The 19,202-nt window shown below is 42.3% G+C and overlaps 1 protein-coding gene across 2 annotated transcripts in view; it reads left to right on the top strand.

Moving 5' to 3' along the window:
* Nucleotides 1–12,964: 12,964 nt before the first annotated feature.
* LOC139544212 (rho guanine nucleotide exchange factor 28-like) overlaps nucleotides 12,965–19,202 on the top strand; it is a 68,296-nt gene continuing 62,058 nt past the window's right edge. The window contains exon 1 of one of the 2 annotated variants that reach the window (XM_071351080.1): nucleotides 12,965–13,737. In XM_071351080.1, coding sequence (XP_071207181.1) covers nucleotides 13,564–13,737 — 174 coding nt within the window. In that variant the 5' untranslated portion in view covers nucleotides 12,965–13,563. The remainder of the gene's footprint in view (nucleotides 13,738–19,202) is intronic. The other variant, XM_071351081.1, reaches the window with a different exon arrangement.

Here is a 19,202-nt window from a genome sequence, read left to right as displayed (position 1 = left end):
CTCTCAAATTCAAATTCAAATTCAAGCTGCTTTATTGGCATGAAAAACATTGTGTCAATATTGCCAAAGCAACAATGTATACAATATACATTGTAATACAATTAAAACAATGACAAATAATAATATAGAATGGCAGTAAATAATAATACAAAATTAAATATAAAAAATAGTAACAATAAAATGGTAACAGTCAATAGTCGAATGTAATGTATGGTGTAATGCACCACTACCACCACCACTATCATTAAACTGCTATCATTACCATTACCACCCATACCATTACTATTTGGAATGATAAACAACAATAATAATACTAATAACAATAACAGTAATAACAATAACAGTCATAATAAGTAAGTTACTGCTTACTATGCAGATGTTATTATTCAGTGTCCCTCAGGCTATGGCAGGCAAATACATATTTGGCTGCAAGAGGAGCCATTGCTCCTTCGCCCATGAGTATTTTTAGTTTTTCCTCTGGGTTTAATAAGTTAAAATTTGGAATAAATGTAGTCATTTCTGTGAATAATGAATCTCTTGGTGAGGAATATTTATCACAGTAAAGGAGAAAGTGCATCTCTGTTTCTACCTCCCCTGTCGTGCAGTGACCACATACACGCTCCTCTTTGGGTAGCCATGTCTTTTTATGTCTGCCGGTTTCTATTGCCAATCGGTGGTCACTCAGCCTGTACTTGGTAAGGATCTGTCTCTGCTTCGAATCTCTGACAGAGTAGAGATATTCAGCCAATTCATATTCTCTGTTTAGGGTCAGATAGCAATTTAGTCGGCTTTGGGATTTTGTTTCGTTTTTCCAATGTTGTAAATATGAGTCCTTTGATTGGTTCATGATTTTGTTTATTGGAATTCTTTCTTTTGAAGCAGTGCCGGTGTCAGCTTGGTTGGTTAGGTCCAACACCAGCTGACTGAGAGGGCTCGTTTCTGGGCTCAGTTCTTGGGTTTGAAGTGCTTTAAATTGCAGACTCGAATTTGGACTTGAATTTAGATGTAGCCAAAATTTTAATGATCTTTTCTGTATTTTCATTATTACTGGAAAGCGGCCCAATTCTGCCCTACATGCATTAGTTGGTGTATTTCTCTGGACTTGTAGGATTTTCCGACAGAATTCTGCATGTAGGGTTTCAATTGGATGTTTGTCCCACATTTTAAAGTCCAGTTTATTGAGTGGCCCCCAAACCTCACTTCCGTAAAGAGCTATTGGTAGGATTACACTGTCAAATATTTTGGTCCAAATTCTAATTGGGATGTTGATTTTGAATAATTTCATTTTTATTGCATACAATGCTCTGCGGGCTTTTTCTTTGAGTGCATTCACTGCCATATTAAAGTTTCCCGATGCAGATATGGTCAGACCAAGGTAGGTGTAATTTTTTGTGTGTTCAATTATGGTGTTGTTCAGGGTGAATTTATATTTGTGTTTCTGACATCTGTTTTGTTTTTGGAAAATCATGATTTTAGTTTTTGGGAAATTTACTGCCAGGGCCCAATTATGGCAATATTGCTCTAGAATATTAATGTTCTGTTGAAGACCTTCTTTGGTTGGTGATAGAAGTACCAAGTCATCAGCATATAGCAGGTATTTCACCTCTGTGTCAAATAGTGTGAGTCCTGGGGCTGGAGAATGGTCCAACATGTCTGCTAATTCATTGATATAAATGTTGAAAAGATTTGGACTCAAACTACAGCCTTGTCTCACACCTCGACATTGTGAAAAGAATTCTGTTCTTTGGTTTTTGATTTTTATTGCACACTTGTTTTCTGTGTACATACATTTTATTAAGTCATACACCTTACCACCAAGCCCACTTTGTAGAATTTTGTAGAATAGCCCTTCGTGCCAAATAGAATCAAATGCTTTTTTAAAGTCAATAAAGCAAGCAAAGATTTTGCCCTCTTTTTTTTGGTGGACGTGTTTATTAATTAGTGTGTGTAAGGTGTATATATGGTCAGTAGTGCGATGGTTAGGGAGAAAGCCAATTTGACATTTAGTTATTACATTTTTTTCTTGAAGAAGGGTTTGGATTCTTGAATTCAAAATGCTACAGAAAACCTTTCCCAAGTTACTGTTTACACAAATTCCCCTGTAATTATTGGGGTCTGATTTGTCTCCACTTTTGTGGATAGGGGAGATGAGCCCCTGGTTCCAGACATCAGGGAAGCAGCCAGAAGTTAAAACCATGTTGAACAATTTAAGCACAGCATTTTGCAACTCAGGTGTGCTGTTTTTCAGCATTTCATTTCTGATGTTGTCTAGACCACAAGCCTTCTTTGATTTAATAGATTTGAGCTTTTCATTTAGTTCTTGTTGGGTTATTGGGTAATCTAATGGATTTTGGTTATTTTTAATGACTGATTCAAGGATTTTCAATTTTTCTTTAATTTCTAATTGGTTCTGTTTTAAGTCTTTTTGTGGGATGTTTTTGTATAGATTATCAAAATAAGTTTTCCAAATTCCTACATCTTGTATGGCTAATTCTTGTGGCTTTGTTGTGCTTAAATTGTTCCACATGTCCCAGAACTGATTTTGGTCAATTGCGTTTTCAATTTCATCAAGTGTCTTGTTGGTATAATTCAGTTTCTTGCGTTTCAGTGTATGTTTATACTGTTTCAGAGTTTCAAAGTATTCATATCGTAGCTCTGGGTTGTTTTGCTGCTTATGTTTTTTGTTTGACATTTGTCTTAGGTGTTTTCTAATTGTTTTACATTCATTATCAAACCATTTGTCAGAAACATTTTGTTTTTTGTTTCTGATGTTGCATTTCTTTGGTTTTCTCAAATTTGCTTTCGATGCTGCTTTTTGGAATATGCAGTTGATGTTTAGAGTAGCCGAATTGACACCATCTTTATTGTTTTGGTATTGTGAGTTATTGAAAAACTGTATAGAGTTCATCATTTCTTTTGAGTTCAATGTTTCAATGAATCCCTCTGCACTGTTTGGAGCCCATCTGTATGATTGGTTTATGTTGAAGAGTTTATTGGGCAGTTTTTTTGAATGAATATTGCCGGTTAATTTCTTCAAAAACACGTTGATCTGACTGTGATCTGACAATGGTGTCTGTGGTCTGACAGTGAATGCACTAATGGAGGAGGGGTCAATGTCCGTGATGGCATAATCGACTACACTTGTCCCAAGAGCTGAGCAGTAAGTAAACTGACCTAAAGAGTCCCCTCTGATTCTACCATTAAGCATGTACAGGCCTAAGGCTCGACAGAGATGCACTAACTCCTTCCCATTTTTGTTCAGTATTTGGTCAGGACTGTTTCTATTATTTATAATAGGGCTGCTGTACAAGGAGGGGTGACCAAATATGTGGTGGTTACCTCCCGCATCAGTGTAGTCAGGCTCAGAACCTGTTCTTGCATTGAAATCTCCACAAAGAAGCACTTTACCCTCTGCCTGAAATGTAATGATTTCTGTATGGAGATTGTCAAAAAACTGATCATCATAATATGGTGAATCTGAAGGAGGAGCATAAGCTGCACATATGTACACATCATTGTCACAATAGATTGTACCTTTGTTAAGTTTTAGCCAAATGTGACTGGTACCTTTTTTCATTTCATTCAGTGCCAAGTCCTGCTTATGCCAAATGATGATTCCACCTGAGTCTCGGCCCCGTTTAACATTTTTATGTTTGATTGATGGTAGTAAACTTTCCCTATAGCCCGAGGGACACTGAGTATCTATTTCTCCACGACACCATGTTTCCAGTAGGATTATGATGTCCTGTCCTTTGATGTTTTTAATCAATTCTGGATTTGTTGTTTTATAACCAAAATGTGAAGAGTAAAGTCCCTGGATATTCCAAGAGCTGATAGTTAATGATCTCATTTATAATAAGTGATATTCACTGGTTTGAGTAAAGTACATTGAAAACAATACAAAATAATATATATATATACACATACATACATATATATATACATATACACACATACATACACACACACACACATACATACACACACACATACATACATACATACATACATACATACATACATACATACATACATACATACATACATACATACATACATACATACATACATACATACATACATACATACATACATACATACATACACACACACCATTATATATAAATATTATTATTATACTGGTGCCAATAAAATTAAGAATAGTTGTAAACAAATTAATAAGAATGGAATAAGACTGCACAAAAAATAAGTACAATGCAATCTGCAACCCTGTGTGTGTGTGTGCCCGTGAATTAAAGGGTCTGTCTAGCTCAGTAGTCTGCATATTAGTTGCAGTAGTTGGCGCACCTCTCCTATCTCTGATTGTTCTAGGTGTCTTTTGCCAGAGGTTACCTCAGCATATGTAGGCTGATGATCTGAATGATACATGGTGTGGACTGCATCATGTGGTGTACTTCTCTGAAGGACAGTGTTCTGTCCGACCCTGGAGTAGTGGTCAGAGCTGTGTTGTGATGGGCCAGGTCCAGTAGAGATGTGTTGTGACGGGCCAGGTCCAGTAGAGCTGTGTTGTGATGGGTCAGGTCTAGTAGAGATGTGTTGTGATGGGCCTGGTCTAGTAGAGCTGTGTTGTGATGGGCCTGGTCCAGTAGAGCTGTGTTCTGATGGGCCTGGTCTAGTAGAGCTGTGTTGTGATGGGCCTGGTCCAGTAGAGCTATGTTGTGATGGGCCTGGTCTAGTAGAGCTGTGTTGTGAAGGCCCTGGTCTAGTAGAGCTGTGTTGTGATGGGCCGGGTCTAGTCGTGCTGTCCTGAGGCGGGTCTGGTCTCGTAAATCTGTGTTGTGTTGGGCCTGGTCTAGTAGAGCTGTGTTGTGATGGGCCTGGTCTAGTAGAGCTGTGTTGTGTTGGGCCTGGTCTAGTCGTGTTGTCCTGATGCGGGTCTGGTCTCGTAAATCTGTGTTGTGATGGGCCTGGTCTAGTAGAGCTGTGTTGTAATAAGCCGTGTCTGGCTCTTTTCTCCTGGGGATGGTGGAGGTACTGTTGTTTCAGAAGGTGGGGCGGGGGACCTCTGTTGCTGGGGTGATGGGTGTGTGGGTCCCTGCCAAGTGTTGCATCTTTTAGGTCCTTGGCAAAGGTTCTGACACTGTCCTGATCAAGATGTACATTATCGTATAAGTGTTGACATGTCAGAGTGGGGTGGTGAGCCGTTCTGACGTTGAGTTTTTTTATTTTATTTATTTAACCTTTATTTAACCAGGTAGGCAAATTGAGAACACGTTCTCATTTACAATTGCGACCTGGCCAAGATAAAGCAAAGCAGTTCGACACATACAACAACACATAGTTACACATGGAGTAAAACAAACATATAGTCAATAATACAGTGAAAAAAAAATAAGTCTATATACAATGTGAGCAAGTGAGGTGAGATAAGGGAGGTGAAGGCAAACAAATATATGTATAAATAAATAAAATAAATAAATAAAAATATAAAAGGCCATGGAGGTGAACTAAACACAACACAGCAAGTAAAATAAAACTAAAAAAAAACCCTGGAATGGTTGGTTTGCAGCGGAAGAAAGTGCAAAGTAGAGACAGAAAATAATGGGGTGCAAAGGAGCAAAATAAATTAATAAAATAAATACAGTAGGTAAAGAGGTAGTTGTTTGGGCTAAATTGTAGATGGGTTATGTACAGGTGCAGTAATCTATGAGCTGCTCTGACAGCTGGTGCTTAAAGCTAGTGAGGGAGATAGGTGTTTCCAATTTCAGAGATTTTTGTAGTTCGTTCCAGTCATTGGCAGCAGAGAACTGGAAGGAGAGGCGTCCAAAGGAAGAATTGGTTTTGGGGGTGACTAGAGAGATATACCTGCTGGAGCGCGTGCTACAGATAGGTGCTGCTATGGTGACCAGCGAGCAGAGATAAGGGGGGACTTTACCTAGCAGGGTCTTGTAGATGACCTGGAACCAGTGGGTTTGGCGACGAGTATGAAGCGAGGGCCAGCCAACGAGAGTGTACAGGTCGCAGTGGTGGGTAGTATATGGGGCTTTGGTGACAAAACGGATGGCACTGTGATAGACTGCATCCAATTTATTGAGTAGGGTTTTGGAGGCTATTTTGTAAATGACATCACCGAAGTCGAGGATTGGTAGGATGGTCAGTTTTACAAGGGTATGTTTGGCAGCATGAGTAAAGGATGCTTTGTTGCGGAATAGGAAGCCAATTCTAGATTTGACTTTGGATTGGAGATGTTTGATGTGAGTCTGGAAGGAGAGTTTACAGTCTAACCAGACACCTAGGTATTTGTAGTTGTCCACATATTCTAAGTCAGAACCGTCCAAAGTAGTGATGTTGGACAGGCGGGCAGGGGCAGGCAGCGATCGGTTGAAGAGCATGCATTTGGTTTTACTTGTATTTAAGAGCAGTTGGAGGCCACGGAAGGAGAGTTGTATGGCATTGAAGCTCGCCTTGAGAGTTGTTAACACAGTGTCAAAAGAAGGGCCAGAAGTATACAGAATAGTGTCGTCTGCGTAGAGGTGGATCAGAGAATCACCAGCAGCAAGAGCGACATCATTGATGTATACAGAGAAGAGAGTCGGTCCAAGAATTGAACCCTGTGGCACCCCCATAGAGACTGCCAGAGGCCCGGACAACAGACCCTCCGATTTGACACACTGAACTCGATCAGAGAAGTAGTTGGTGAACCAGGCGAGGCAATCATTAGAGAAACCAAGGCTGTCGAGTCTGCCAATGAGGATGTGGTGATTGACAGAGTCAAAAGCCTTGGCCAGGTCAATGAATACGGCTGCACAGTATTGTTTCCTATCGATGGCGGTTACGATGTCGTTTATGACCTTGAGCGTGGCTGAGGTGCACCCATGACCAGCTCTGAAACCAGATTGCATAGCGGAGAAGGTGTGGTGGGATTCGAAATGGTCGGTAATCTGTTTGTTGACTTGGCTTTCGAAGACCTTAGAAAGGCAGGGTAGGATAGATATAGGTCTGTAGCAGTTAGGGTCAAGGGTGTCCCCCCCTTTGAAGAGGGGGATAACCGCAGCTGCTTTCCAATCTTTGGGGATCTCGGACGACACGAAAGAGAGGTTGAAGAGGCTAGTAATAGGGGTGGCAACAATTTCAGCAGATAGTTTTAGAAAGAAAGGGTCCAGATTATCTAGCCCGGCTGATTTGTAAGGGTCCAGATTTTGCAGCTCATTTAGGACATCAGCTGACTGTATTTGGGAGAAAGAGAAATGGGGGAAGCTTGGGCGAGTAGCAGAGGGGAGGGCAGTGCTGTTGTCCGGGGTAGGGGCAGCCAGATGGAAAGCATGGCCAGCCGTGGAAAAATGCTTATTGAAATTCTCAATTATAGTGGATTTGTCGGTGGTGACAGTGTTTCCTATCTTCAGAGCGGTTGGAAGCTGGGAGGAGGTGTTCTTATTCTCCATGGACTTTACGGTGTCCCAGAACTTTTTTGAATTTGTGTTGCAGGAAGCAAATTTCTGCTTGAAAAAGCTAGCCTTGGCTGTTCTAACTGCCTGTGTATATTGGTTTCTGGCTTCCCTGAAAAGTTGCATATCACGGGGGCTGTTCGATGCTAATGCAGAACGCCATAGGATGTTTTTCTGTTGGTTAAGGGCAGTCAGGTCAGGAGAGAACCAAGGGCTATATCTGTTCCTGGTTCTAAATTTCTTGAATGGGGCATGCTTATTCAAGATGGTGAGGAAGGCATTTTTAAAAAATGACCAGGCATCCTCTACTGACGGGATGAGATCGATATCCTTCCAGGATACCCCGGCCAGGTCGATTAGAAAGGCCTGCTCGCTGAAGTGTTTCAGGGAGCGTTTGACAGTGATGAGTGGAGGTCGTTTGACCGCTGACCCATTACGGATACAGGCAATGAGGCAGTGATCGCTGAGATCTTGGTTGAAAACAGCAGAGGTGTATTTGGAGGGCAAGTTTGTTAGGATGATATCTATGAGGGTACCCGAGTTTACGGAATTGGGGTGGTACCTGGTAGGTTCATTGATAATTTGTGTGAGATTGAGGGCATCAAGCTTAGATTGTAGGGTGGCTGGGGTTTTGAGCATGTTCAAATTTAGGTCGCCTAGCAGCACGAACTCTGAAGATAGATGGGGGGCAATCAGTTCACATATAGTGTCCAGAGCACAGCTGGGGGCAGAGGGTGGTCTATAGCAGGCGGCAACGGTGAGAGACTTGTTTTTAGAGAGGTGGATTTTTAAAAGTAGAAGTTCAAATTGTTTGGGAACAGACCTGGATAGTAAGACAGAACTCTGCAGGCAGTCTTTGCAGTAGATTGCAACACCGCCCCCTTTGGCCGTTCTATCTTGTCTGAAAATCTTGTAATTGGGGATGAAAATATCTGAGTTTTTGGTGGTCTTTCTAAGCCAGGATTCAGACACGGCTAAAACATCCGGGTTGGCAGAGTGTGCTAAAGCAGTGAACAAAACAAACTTAGGGAGGAGGCTTCTAATGTTAACATGCATGAAGCCAAGGCTATTACGGTTACAGAAGTCATCAAAAGAGAGCGCCTGGGGAATAGGAGTGGAGCCAGGTACTGCAGGGCCTGGATTCACCTCTACATCACCAGAGGAACAGAGGAGGAGTAGGATAAGGGTACGGCTAAAAGCTATGAGAATTGGTCGCCTAGAGCTACTGGAGCAGAGAGTAAGAGGAGGTTTCTGGGGGCGATAAAATAGTTTAAAGGAATAATGTACAGACAAAGGTATGGTAGGATGTGAATACAGTGGAGGTAGACCTAGGTATTGAGTGATGATGAGAGAGATATTGTCTCTAGAAACATCATTGAAACCAGGTGATGTCATCGCATATGTGGGTGGTGGAACTGAGAGGTTGGATATGGTATAGTGAACAGGGCTAGAATCTCTACAGTGAAATAAGCCAATAAACATTAACCAGAACAGCAATGGACAAGGCATATTTACATTAAGGAGAGGCATGCTTAATCGGGTGATCAATAAGGGTCCAGTGAGTAGAGGTTGGTTGGGGTCGTGGCGATCCAGACAGCTGGCCGGGTATGTGGCTCTCGGTAGCAGCATGGGATGGAGGTCTGTTTGTAGATACCTCGTGCGTTTCCGTCGGTAAGTTAGTGGGGTTCCGTGTAGTGGGGTTCCGTGTGGAAGAGGGGATCAATCCAAATTGGCAGAATAGATATAGTGACCCAAGGAGAAAAAAAAAAAAAAAAAAAAAAAGAAAAAAAAAAAAAATAAAGAAAAAAAAAAAAAAAAAAAAAATAAATAATAGTTGTCCGGTATGCTTATTCAGGTAGCAGCCGATAAGACAGCTAACGATTAGCGGGCCTCAGGTGAGCGTTCAGGTAACGTCGGGACGGAGGTGCCAGTTGGATAAATCCCTCGGGCAGATAACGTCGGCAGTCAGACGTGAAGGCCCGGTGGGGTTCCGTATCTGCAGCAGCAACAAAAGAAACGTGTCCGGATGGTGATGGAACTCCTCAGCTGGCTAGCTCCAGGATGATTTGAGTATGCTCCGGGGTCGACGTAAGCCAATCGTCACACGGTTTGCAGCTAGCTAGCTGCGAAGTCAAGGTGCAAGTGACCAGAGCCTGCGGCTGGAATCCGGGGAAACTGAGAGAGAAGAAAAGTCCCGGAATGCTCCGGTCCGAGTCGCGTTGCACAAAAGTGCCGGTAGATTATCGAGCTAGAGGAATAGCTGATGACCACAACACGAGGGCAGCTGAAAACCAACGCTAGCCAGCAAACCGGCTAATTTCGGGGCAGCTACAGATTAGCTTCTGGCTAGCTATCGGAGTAGCTACTGGTTAGCTTTCAGGCTAGCTTCTGAATTAGCCCCTGGCTGGCTTCCACGATGGATTTTCAGTTTGAGGTAAATATTACTTTTTAGTAATTGGTGAAGCGGGTTGCAGGAAAGCTTTTGCAGGAAAGCTTTTGTAGTTGAGTTCTTGGATAATAAAATAAATAAAATAAAGAGTAGTGAGGCACAGTCCACAGTGATCTGTTGATTTATTTTGTCGATCAACTGTCCTGGGAAGTCTTTTCTTGGTAGGAGGGTGGACACAACTATATTGGTTGTTGGGAACACAGCCTGTGCCCGTTCTGCCACTCTTCTCACTGCCCCAGATACATCTTCACCTTTGGCATGAAGGTCGTTTGTGCCAGTGTGGATGATGATGTTGTCGAGGGTGTCAATCCTGGTCTGACTGAGTAGCTGCATTGCACTGTCAGTTGTAGGACACCAGAACTTATACACCTGGTGTCTAGGGAATAATCTTTCCTGTACTAAGAACTTCCCATTTGAATCAATAAGGATTGCAGTTGTGGGTGACTGTCTGGCTGGAGCAGACTGGGAGACTGGTATTCTGACCTGGGCTGGAGCAGACTGGGAGGCTGGTATTCTGACCTGGGCTGGAGCACACTGTGTTGGAGCAGACTGAGAGGCTGGTTGGCTGACCTGGGCTGGAGCAGACTGAGAGGCTGGTATTCTGACCTGGGCTGGAGCACACTGTGCTGGAGCAGACTGGGAGACTGGTATTCTGACCTGTGCTGGAGCAGACTGGGAGACTGGTATTCTGACCTGTGCTAGAGCAGACTGGGAGACTGGTATTCTGACCTGGGCTGGAGCACACTGGGAGACTGGTATTCTGACCTGGGCTGGAGCACACTGTGTTGGAGCAGACTGAGAGGCTGGTTGGCTGACCTGGGCTGGAGCAGACTGGTAGGCTGGTGCAGTGTCATCAGGCTGTGTGGTGGAGGCCATGCTGGTCTCGGGTTCTGCTTGTGTTGTGCCAAGCTGGTGGACATGTTCTCCAGATGCAGAGGACATAATGACTCGCTGCTGGTTGAGGAGGTCAATGTACCTCTCTCTTTGTTCTAGCTCCTTTCTTGTTGTGCTCAGATGGTCTCTGAGGTCATAATTTGTCTGACTCAGTTTGTCCATTCTGCTTTCCAGTTTAGCAATAGATGCTCTGCTCTCCTCCTTGAACTGTTTCATCTCTTCTTTAAGTTTCTGGACAGTGTCCTCCTCTTGAAGCTTGTTCTCTCTGAGTTCTATGACCTCTGCTTCGACTAGAGAGAGGGTGTTGTGGAAACGTTGCATAGCAGGTGTTCTTGGTGTTGTAGGCATGTCCTTGGCTCTGTCTGCTGCAGGTGAGGTAGGTAGAGGGACACTGAGGGCTTCTTGCTGGGTCACAGAGACCGTTGGGGGCTGCTCTTCACCGTCATCTCCCTCCTTGACTTTTTCCTCAGTTTCTGAGATGATTTCAGCTTCTGCTTTTAGGGTAGTAAACCTATTCTCAAAAGCCTGGAGGCTTGAATCATTGCCTTGTATCAATACAGTTCCATTATTATATACATTTACTGTTTGATATGTGTTGCTAGGGTCAGCTTCTTCAAAAATGCTGATCTGACATCCTTGGCTGATGCCTCTCTTTTTTGAGAAAGGGAAATGGTTGCAAATAACCCTTTTCCATATGTGCCCTCGTTTGGTATTAAAAATTAAATTTGCTCTTGTTTTGCAACTGGTAAGATCTGCAAACAGGCATTCATGGTTCTGTCCCATCAACAAACCTTTGAAACTTTTCTTAGCTTTCTCTGTTTTGATGTCTGGTGGGTAAACAATTTCCATAGCAACGCTGGTGATGTTGGCTGATGTTGCAATAGAAGTGTTGTTTCTTGTATTATTGTCTTTTATGTCTTTAGAGGACTGCTTCACCTTGATGTCCCCTTTCCCTTTTCTTCTGTCCTTATTTTGTCCCACTTTGTCCCTTCTTCTCTTCTGTCAACTAGACACTCCTTGTTAGCTAGCTAGCTTCTTTCAGGAGAGTCCCTAGCAACTGCCTAGCAACAGGTAAACAACTTAGCTAGCTAAGAAAACGGTATAATTTTATGAAAAAATGTTACTTTTTCAAAATCCTTTCTTCTTTGTTTGCTGCTTGTTTGGTCTCCTATTCAGTCTAGCAGTTTTCTTTTGCATTTTTTCGATGTACTTTACTCTAAAAACCATGTAAATTTCAATATTTTTAGGAGCTCATCTTTTCAGCTGCTGCTGCTTAATTTGGAACTCCGGACCTCTCTCTCTGTCTCTCTCTCTCTCCCTCTCTCTCTCTCTCTCTCTCTCTCTCTCTCTCTCTCTCTCTCTCTCTTTATTTTCCTCTGTTCTCTCTCTCAATTCAATTCAATTCAATTGACTTTATTGACATGGCAAGTTCATTATTACTTACATTGTCAAAGTATACATATCGAAAAATAAAAATAAAATATATATGTATATATATACAAAATATATATATATTTATATATAAATAAATGGTGGGACCAACAGTAATAATAATAGTAGTAGTGGACATGGGATTACCATTAACAACAACTACAACAACAATATTAATCAGAACAACAATACATTAAATCAATGGTAGTAGACCAGTGTCAATATGACTTGAGAAGACATATGACCTGGTATGAAAGACAAAACAAAACTAAGCTAAATGGGAAATATTATCAACATTACTTTGCATTTTTCACTGGCTGTCCCTCAGGTTGTGGCAGGAGGACACATATTTGGCTGCCAAAACTGCACATTTTGGCTTTTCACCCAATAAATATTTGATTTTTTCTTCATCTTTTATAGTTTCAAATTCTTTGTATTGAGTTATAATTTCTCTCTCTCTCTCTCTCTCTCTCTCTCTCTCTCTCTCTCTCTCTCTCTCTCTCTCTCTCTCTCTCTCTCTCTCTCTCTCTCTCTCTCTCTCTCTCTCTCCTCTGTATTTTCCTCTGTTCTCTCTCTCTCTCTCTCTCTCTCTCTCTCTCTCTCTCTCTCTCTCTCTCTCTCTCTCTCTCTCTCTCTCTCTCTCTCTCCTTATTTTCCTCTGTTCTCTCTCTCTCTCTCTCTCTCTCTCTCTCTCTCTCTCTCTCTCTCTCTCTCTCTCTCTCTGTCAATTTCAATTTCAATTCAATTCAATTCAAGGGGCTCTATTGGCATGGGAAACATGTGTTAACATTGCCAAAGCAAGTGAGGTAGATATTATACAAAAGTGAAATAAACAATACAAATTAACAGTAAACATTACACATACAGAAGTTTCAAAACAATAAAGACATTACAAATGTTATATTATATATATACAGTGTTGTAACAATGTACAAATGGTTAAAGCACACAAGTTAAAATAAATAATCTCTCTCTCTCTCTCTCTCTCTCTCTCTCTTTATTTTCCTCTGTTCGCCAGACTATTGGCCTTTTAACCAGTCAAATGGTTGGCTCACTGACACAGACCTATCAGAGCCCAACCAAGCAGCTGATATATGGGAAATAGGAAGGAATATTTTCCATCATAGATTCTAGAAATACCACGTCAAAGGAAATGGATGTTTTCCATTGTCGTAACAGCATGCTATTCACCTCTGAACTGGTATTTGCTAATTAAATGTTGTTTTGATGAATGAGAGATTTACTACATCATCAGTTGGTTGGCCTGTTTGTGTTTTGATAACCTCAATCAGTATATTTTGGACCATAATGTAGTTTTCTTACTTAGCACAAATTTTGCTGAATTTTTTTGGGGCAGTGTTCATTTCACCCGCTGTTTGACTGATGGCTATCCCCCCCAAACTGGCTGTAGTTATTCTTAGTGCGTCTCTTGTGTTGTTTTCTCCAGTAAAGTCCCAGACGACCCACCCCAGAGGAACCCAGAGACAGTTCTCTCACTCTGCTGCTACAGACACATTAGCCTCCATGATCAATGGCAGGAGTCAGCTCGACACAGAGGTACACCACCTTACCATCATACTAACCTGATCATGTGGTACACCACCTAACCATCATACTAACCTGATCATGTGGTACACCACCTTACCATCATACTAACCTGATCATGTGGTACACCACCTTACCATCATACTAACCTGATCATGTGGTACACCACCTTACCATCGTACTAACCTGATCATGAGGTACACCACCTAACCATCATACTAACCTGATCATGAGGTACACCACCTTACCATCATACTAACCTGATCATGAGGTACACCACCTAACCATCATACTAACCTGATCATGTGGTACACCACCTTACCATCATACTAACCTGATCATGTGGTACACCACCTAACCATCATACTAACCTGATCATGAGGTACACGACCTATCATCATACTAACCTGATCATGTGGTACACCACCTTACCATCATACTAACCTGATCATGTGGTACACCACCTTACCATCATACTAACCTGATCATGTGGTACACCACCTAACCATCATACTAACCTGATCATGTGGTACACCACCTAACCACCATACTAACCTGATCATGTGGTACACCACCTTACCATCATACTAACCTGATCATGTGGTACACCACCTAACCATCATACTAACCTGATCATGAGGTACACCACCTTACCATCATACTAACCTGATCATGTGGTACACCACCTAACCATCATACTAACCTGATCATGAGGTACACCACCTAACCATCATACTAACCTGATCATGAGGTACACCACCTAACCATCATACTAACCTGATCATGAGGTACACCACCTAACCATCATACTAACCTGATCATGTGGTACACCACCTTACCATCATACTAACCTGATCATGAGGTACACCACCTTACCATCATACTAACCTGATCATGTGGTACACCACCTAACCATCATACTAACCTGATCATGAGGTACACCACCTTACCATCATACTAACCTGATCATGAGGTACACCACCTTACCATCATACTAACCTGATCATGAGGTACACCACCTTACCATCATACTAACCTGATCATGTGGTACACCACCTAACCATCATACTAACCTGATCATGAGGTACACCACCTTACCATCATACTAACCTGATCATGTGGTACACCACCTAACCATCATACTAACCTGATCATGTGGTACACCACCTAACCATCATACTAACCTGATCATGAGGTACACCACCTTACCATCATACTAACCTGATCATGAGGTACACCACCTTACCATCATACTAACTTGATAATGTGGTACACCACCTTACCATCATACTAACCTGATCATGAGGTACACCACCTTACCATCATACTAACCTGATCATGAGGTACACCACCTATCATCATACTAACCTGATCATGAGGTACACCACCTAACCATCATACTAACCTGATCATGTGGTACACCACCTTACCATCATACTAACCTGATCATGAGGTAAACCACCTTACCATCATACTAACCTGATCATGTGGTACACCACCTAACCATCATACTAACCTGATCATGTGGTACACCACCTTACCATCATACTAACCTGATCATGTGGTACACCACCTTACCATCATACTAACCTGATCATGAGGTACACGACCTATCATCATACTAACCTGATCATGAGGTACACCACCTAACCATCATACTAGCCTGATCATGTGGTACACCACCTTACCATCATACTAACCTGATCATGAGGTACACCACCTTACCATCATACTAACCTGATCATGTGGTACACCACCTAACCATCATACTAACCTGATCATGTGGTACACCACCTTACCATCATACTAACCTGATCATGTGGTACACCACCTTACCATCATACTAACCTGATCATGAGGTACACCACCTAACCATCATACTAACCTGATCATGAGGTACACCACCTTACCATCATACTAACCTGATCATGTGGTACACCACCTAACCATCATACTAACCTGATCATGAGGTACACCACCGTACCATCATACTCACCTGATCATTAGGTACACCACCTATCATCATACTAGCCTGATCATGTGGTACATCACCTAACCATCATACTAACCTGATCGTGAGGTACACCACCTTACCATCATACTAACCTGATCATGAGGTACACAACCTAACCATCATACTAACCTGATCATGTGGTACACCACCTAACCATCATACTAACCTGATCATGTGGTACACCACCTAACCATCATACTAACCTGATCATGAGGTACACCACCTAAACATCATACTAACTTGATCATGTGGTACACCACCTAACCATCATACTTACCTGATCATGTGGTACACCACCTTACCATCATACTAACCTGATCATGTGGTACACCACCTAACCATCATACTAACCTGATCATGAGGTACACCACCTAACCATCATACTAACCTGATCATGAGGTACACCACCTTACCATCATACTAACCTGATCATGTGGTACACCACCTAACCATCATACTAACCTGATCATGAGGTACACCACCTATCATCATACTAACCTGATCATGAGGTACACCACCTAACCATCATACTAACCTGATCATGTGGTACACCACCTTACCATCATACTAACCTGATCATGAGGTACACCACCTTACCATCATACTAACCTGATCATGTGGTACACCACCTAACCATCATACTAACCTGATCATGTGGTACACCACCTTACCATCATACTAACCTGATCATGTGGTACACCACCTTACCATCATACTAACCTGATCATGAGGTACACGACCTATCATCATACTAACCTGATCATGAGGTACACCACCTAACCATCATACTAACCTGATCATGTGGTACACCACCTTACCATCATACTAACCTGATCATGAGGTACACCACCTTACCATCATACTAACCTGATCATGTGGTACACCACCTAACCATCATACTAACCTGATCATGTGGTACACCACCTTACCATCATACTAACCTGATCATGTGGTACACCACCTTACCATCATACTAACCTGATCATGAGGTACACCACCTAACCATCATACTAACCTGATCATGAGGTACACCACCTTACCATCATACTAACCTGATCATGTGGTACACCACCTAACCATCATACTAACCTGATCATGAGGTACACCACCGTACCATCATACTAACCTGATCATTAGGTACACCACCTATCATCATACTAGCCTGATCATGTGGTACACCACCTAACCATCATACTAACCTGATCGTGAGGTACACCACCCTACCATCATACTAACCTGATCATGAGGTACACCACCTAACCATCATACTAACCTGATCATGTGGTACACCACCTAACCATCATACTAACCTGATCATGAGGTACACCACCTAACCATCATACTAACCTGATCATGAGGTACACCACCTAAACATCATACTAACTTGATCATGTGGTACACCACCTAACCATCATACTTACCTGATCATGTGGTACACCACCTTACCATCATACTAACCTGATCATGAGGTACACCACCTAACCATCATACTAACCTGATCATGAGGTACACCACCTTACCATCATACTAACCTGATCATGTGGTACACCACCTAACCATCATACTAACCTGATCATGTGGTACACCACCTTACCATCATACTAACCTGATCATGAGGTACACCACCTTACCATCATACTAACCTGATCATGAGGTACACCACCTAACCATCATACTAACCTGATCATGAGGTACACCACCTTACCATCATACTAACCTGATCATGTGGTACACCACCTAACCATCATACTAACCTGATCATGTGGTACACCACCTAACCATCATACTAACCTGATCATGAGGTACACCACCTTACCATCATACTAACCTGATCATGTGGTACACCACCTAACCATCATACTAACCTGATCATGTGGTACACCACCTAACCATCATACTTACCTGATCATGTTGTACACCACCTTACCATCATACTAACCTGATCATGAGGTACACCACCTTACCATCATACTAACCTGATCATGTGGTACACCACCTTACCATCATACTAACCTGATCATGTGGTACACCACCTTACCATCATACTAACCTGATCATGAGGTACACCACCTAACCATCATACTAACCTGATCATGTGGTACACCACCTTACCATCATACTAACCTGATCATGAGGTACACCACCTAACCATCATACTAACCTGATCATGAGGTACACCACCTTACCATCATACTAACCTGATCATGAGGTACACCACCTAACCATCATGCTAACCTGATCATGTGGTACACCACCTAACCATCATACTAACCTGATCATGAGGTACACCACCTAACCATCATACTAACTTGATCATGAGGTACACCACCTTACCATCATACTAACCTGATCATGTGGTACACCACCTTTCCATCATACTAACCTGATCATGTGGTACACCACCTAACCATCATACTAACCTGATCATGTGGTACACCACCTTACCATCATACTAACCTGATCATGAGGTACACCACCTAACCATCATACTAACTTGATCATGAGGTACACCACCTTACCATCATACTAACCTGATCATGTGGTACACCACCTAACCATCATACTAACCTGATCATGTGGTACACCACCTTACCATCATACTAACCTGATCATGTGGTACACCACCTTACCATCATACTAACCTGATCATGTGGTACACCACCTTACCATCATACTAACCTGATCATGAGGTACACCACCTAACCATCATACTAACCTGATCATGAGGTACACCACCTAACCATCATACTAACCTGATCATGAGGTACACCACCTAACCATCATACTAACCTGATCATTAGGTACACCACCTAACCATCATACTAACCTGATCATGTGGTACACCACCTAACCATCATACTAACCTGATCATGAGGTACACCACCTTACCATCATACTAACCTGATCATTAGGTACACCACCTAACCATCATACTAACCTGATCATGTGGTACTCCACCTAACCATCATACTAACCTGATCATGAGGTACACCACCTTACCATCATACTAACCTGATCATGAGGTACACCACCTTACCATCATACTAACCTGATCATGTGGTACACCACCTAACCATCATACTAACCTGATCATGAGGTACACCACCTTACCATCATACTAACCTGATCATGAGGTACACCACCTTACCATCATACTAACCTGATCATGTGGTACACCACCTAACCATCATACTAACCTGATCATGAGGTACACCACCTATCATCATACTAACCTGATCATGAGGTACACCACCTAACCATCATACTAACCTGATCATGTGGTACACCACCTTACCATCATACTAACCTGATCATGAGGTACACCACCTTACCATCATACTAACCTGATCATGTGGTACACCACCTTACCATCATACTAACCTGATCATGTGGTACACCACCTAACCATCATACTAACCTGATCATGAGGTACACCACCTATCATCATACTAACCTGATCATG

The sequence above is a fragment of the Salvelinus alpinus genome, chromosome 18 (assembly GCF_045679555.1).
Source record: "Salvelinus alpinus chromosome 18, SLU_Salpinus.1, whole genome shotgun sequence".
Classification (NCBI taxonomy): domain Eukaryota; kingdom Metazoa; phylum Chordata; class Actinopteri; order Salmoniformes; family Salmonidae; genus Salvelinus; species Salvelinus alpinus.
This window is presented reverse-complemented; position numbering and strand designations above follow the sequence as displayed.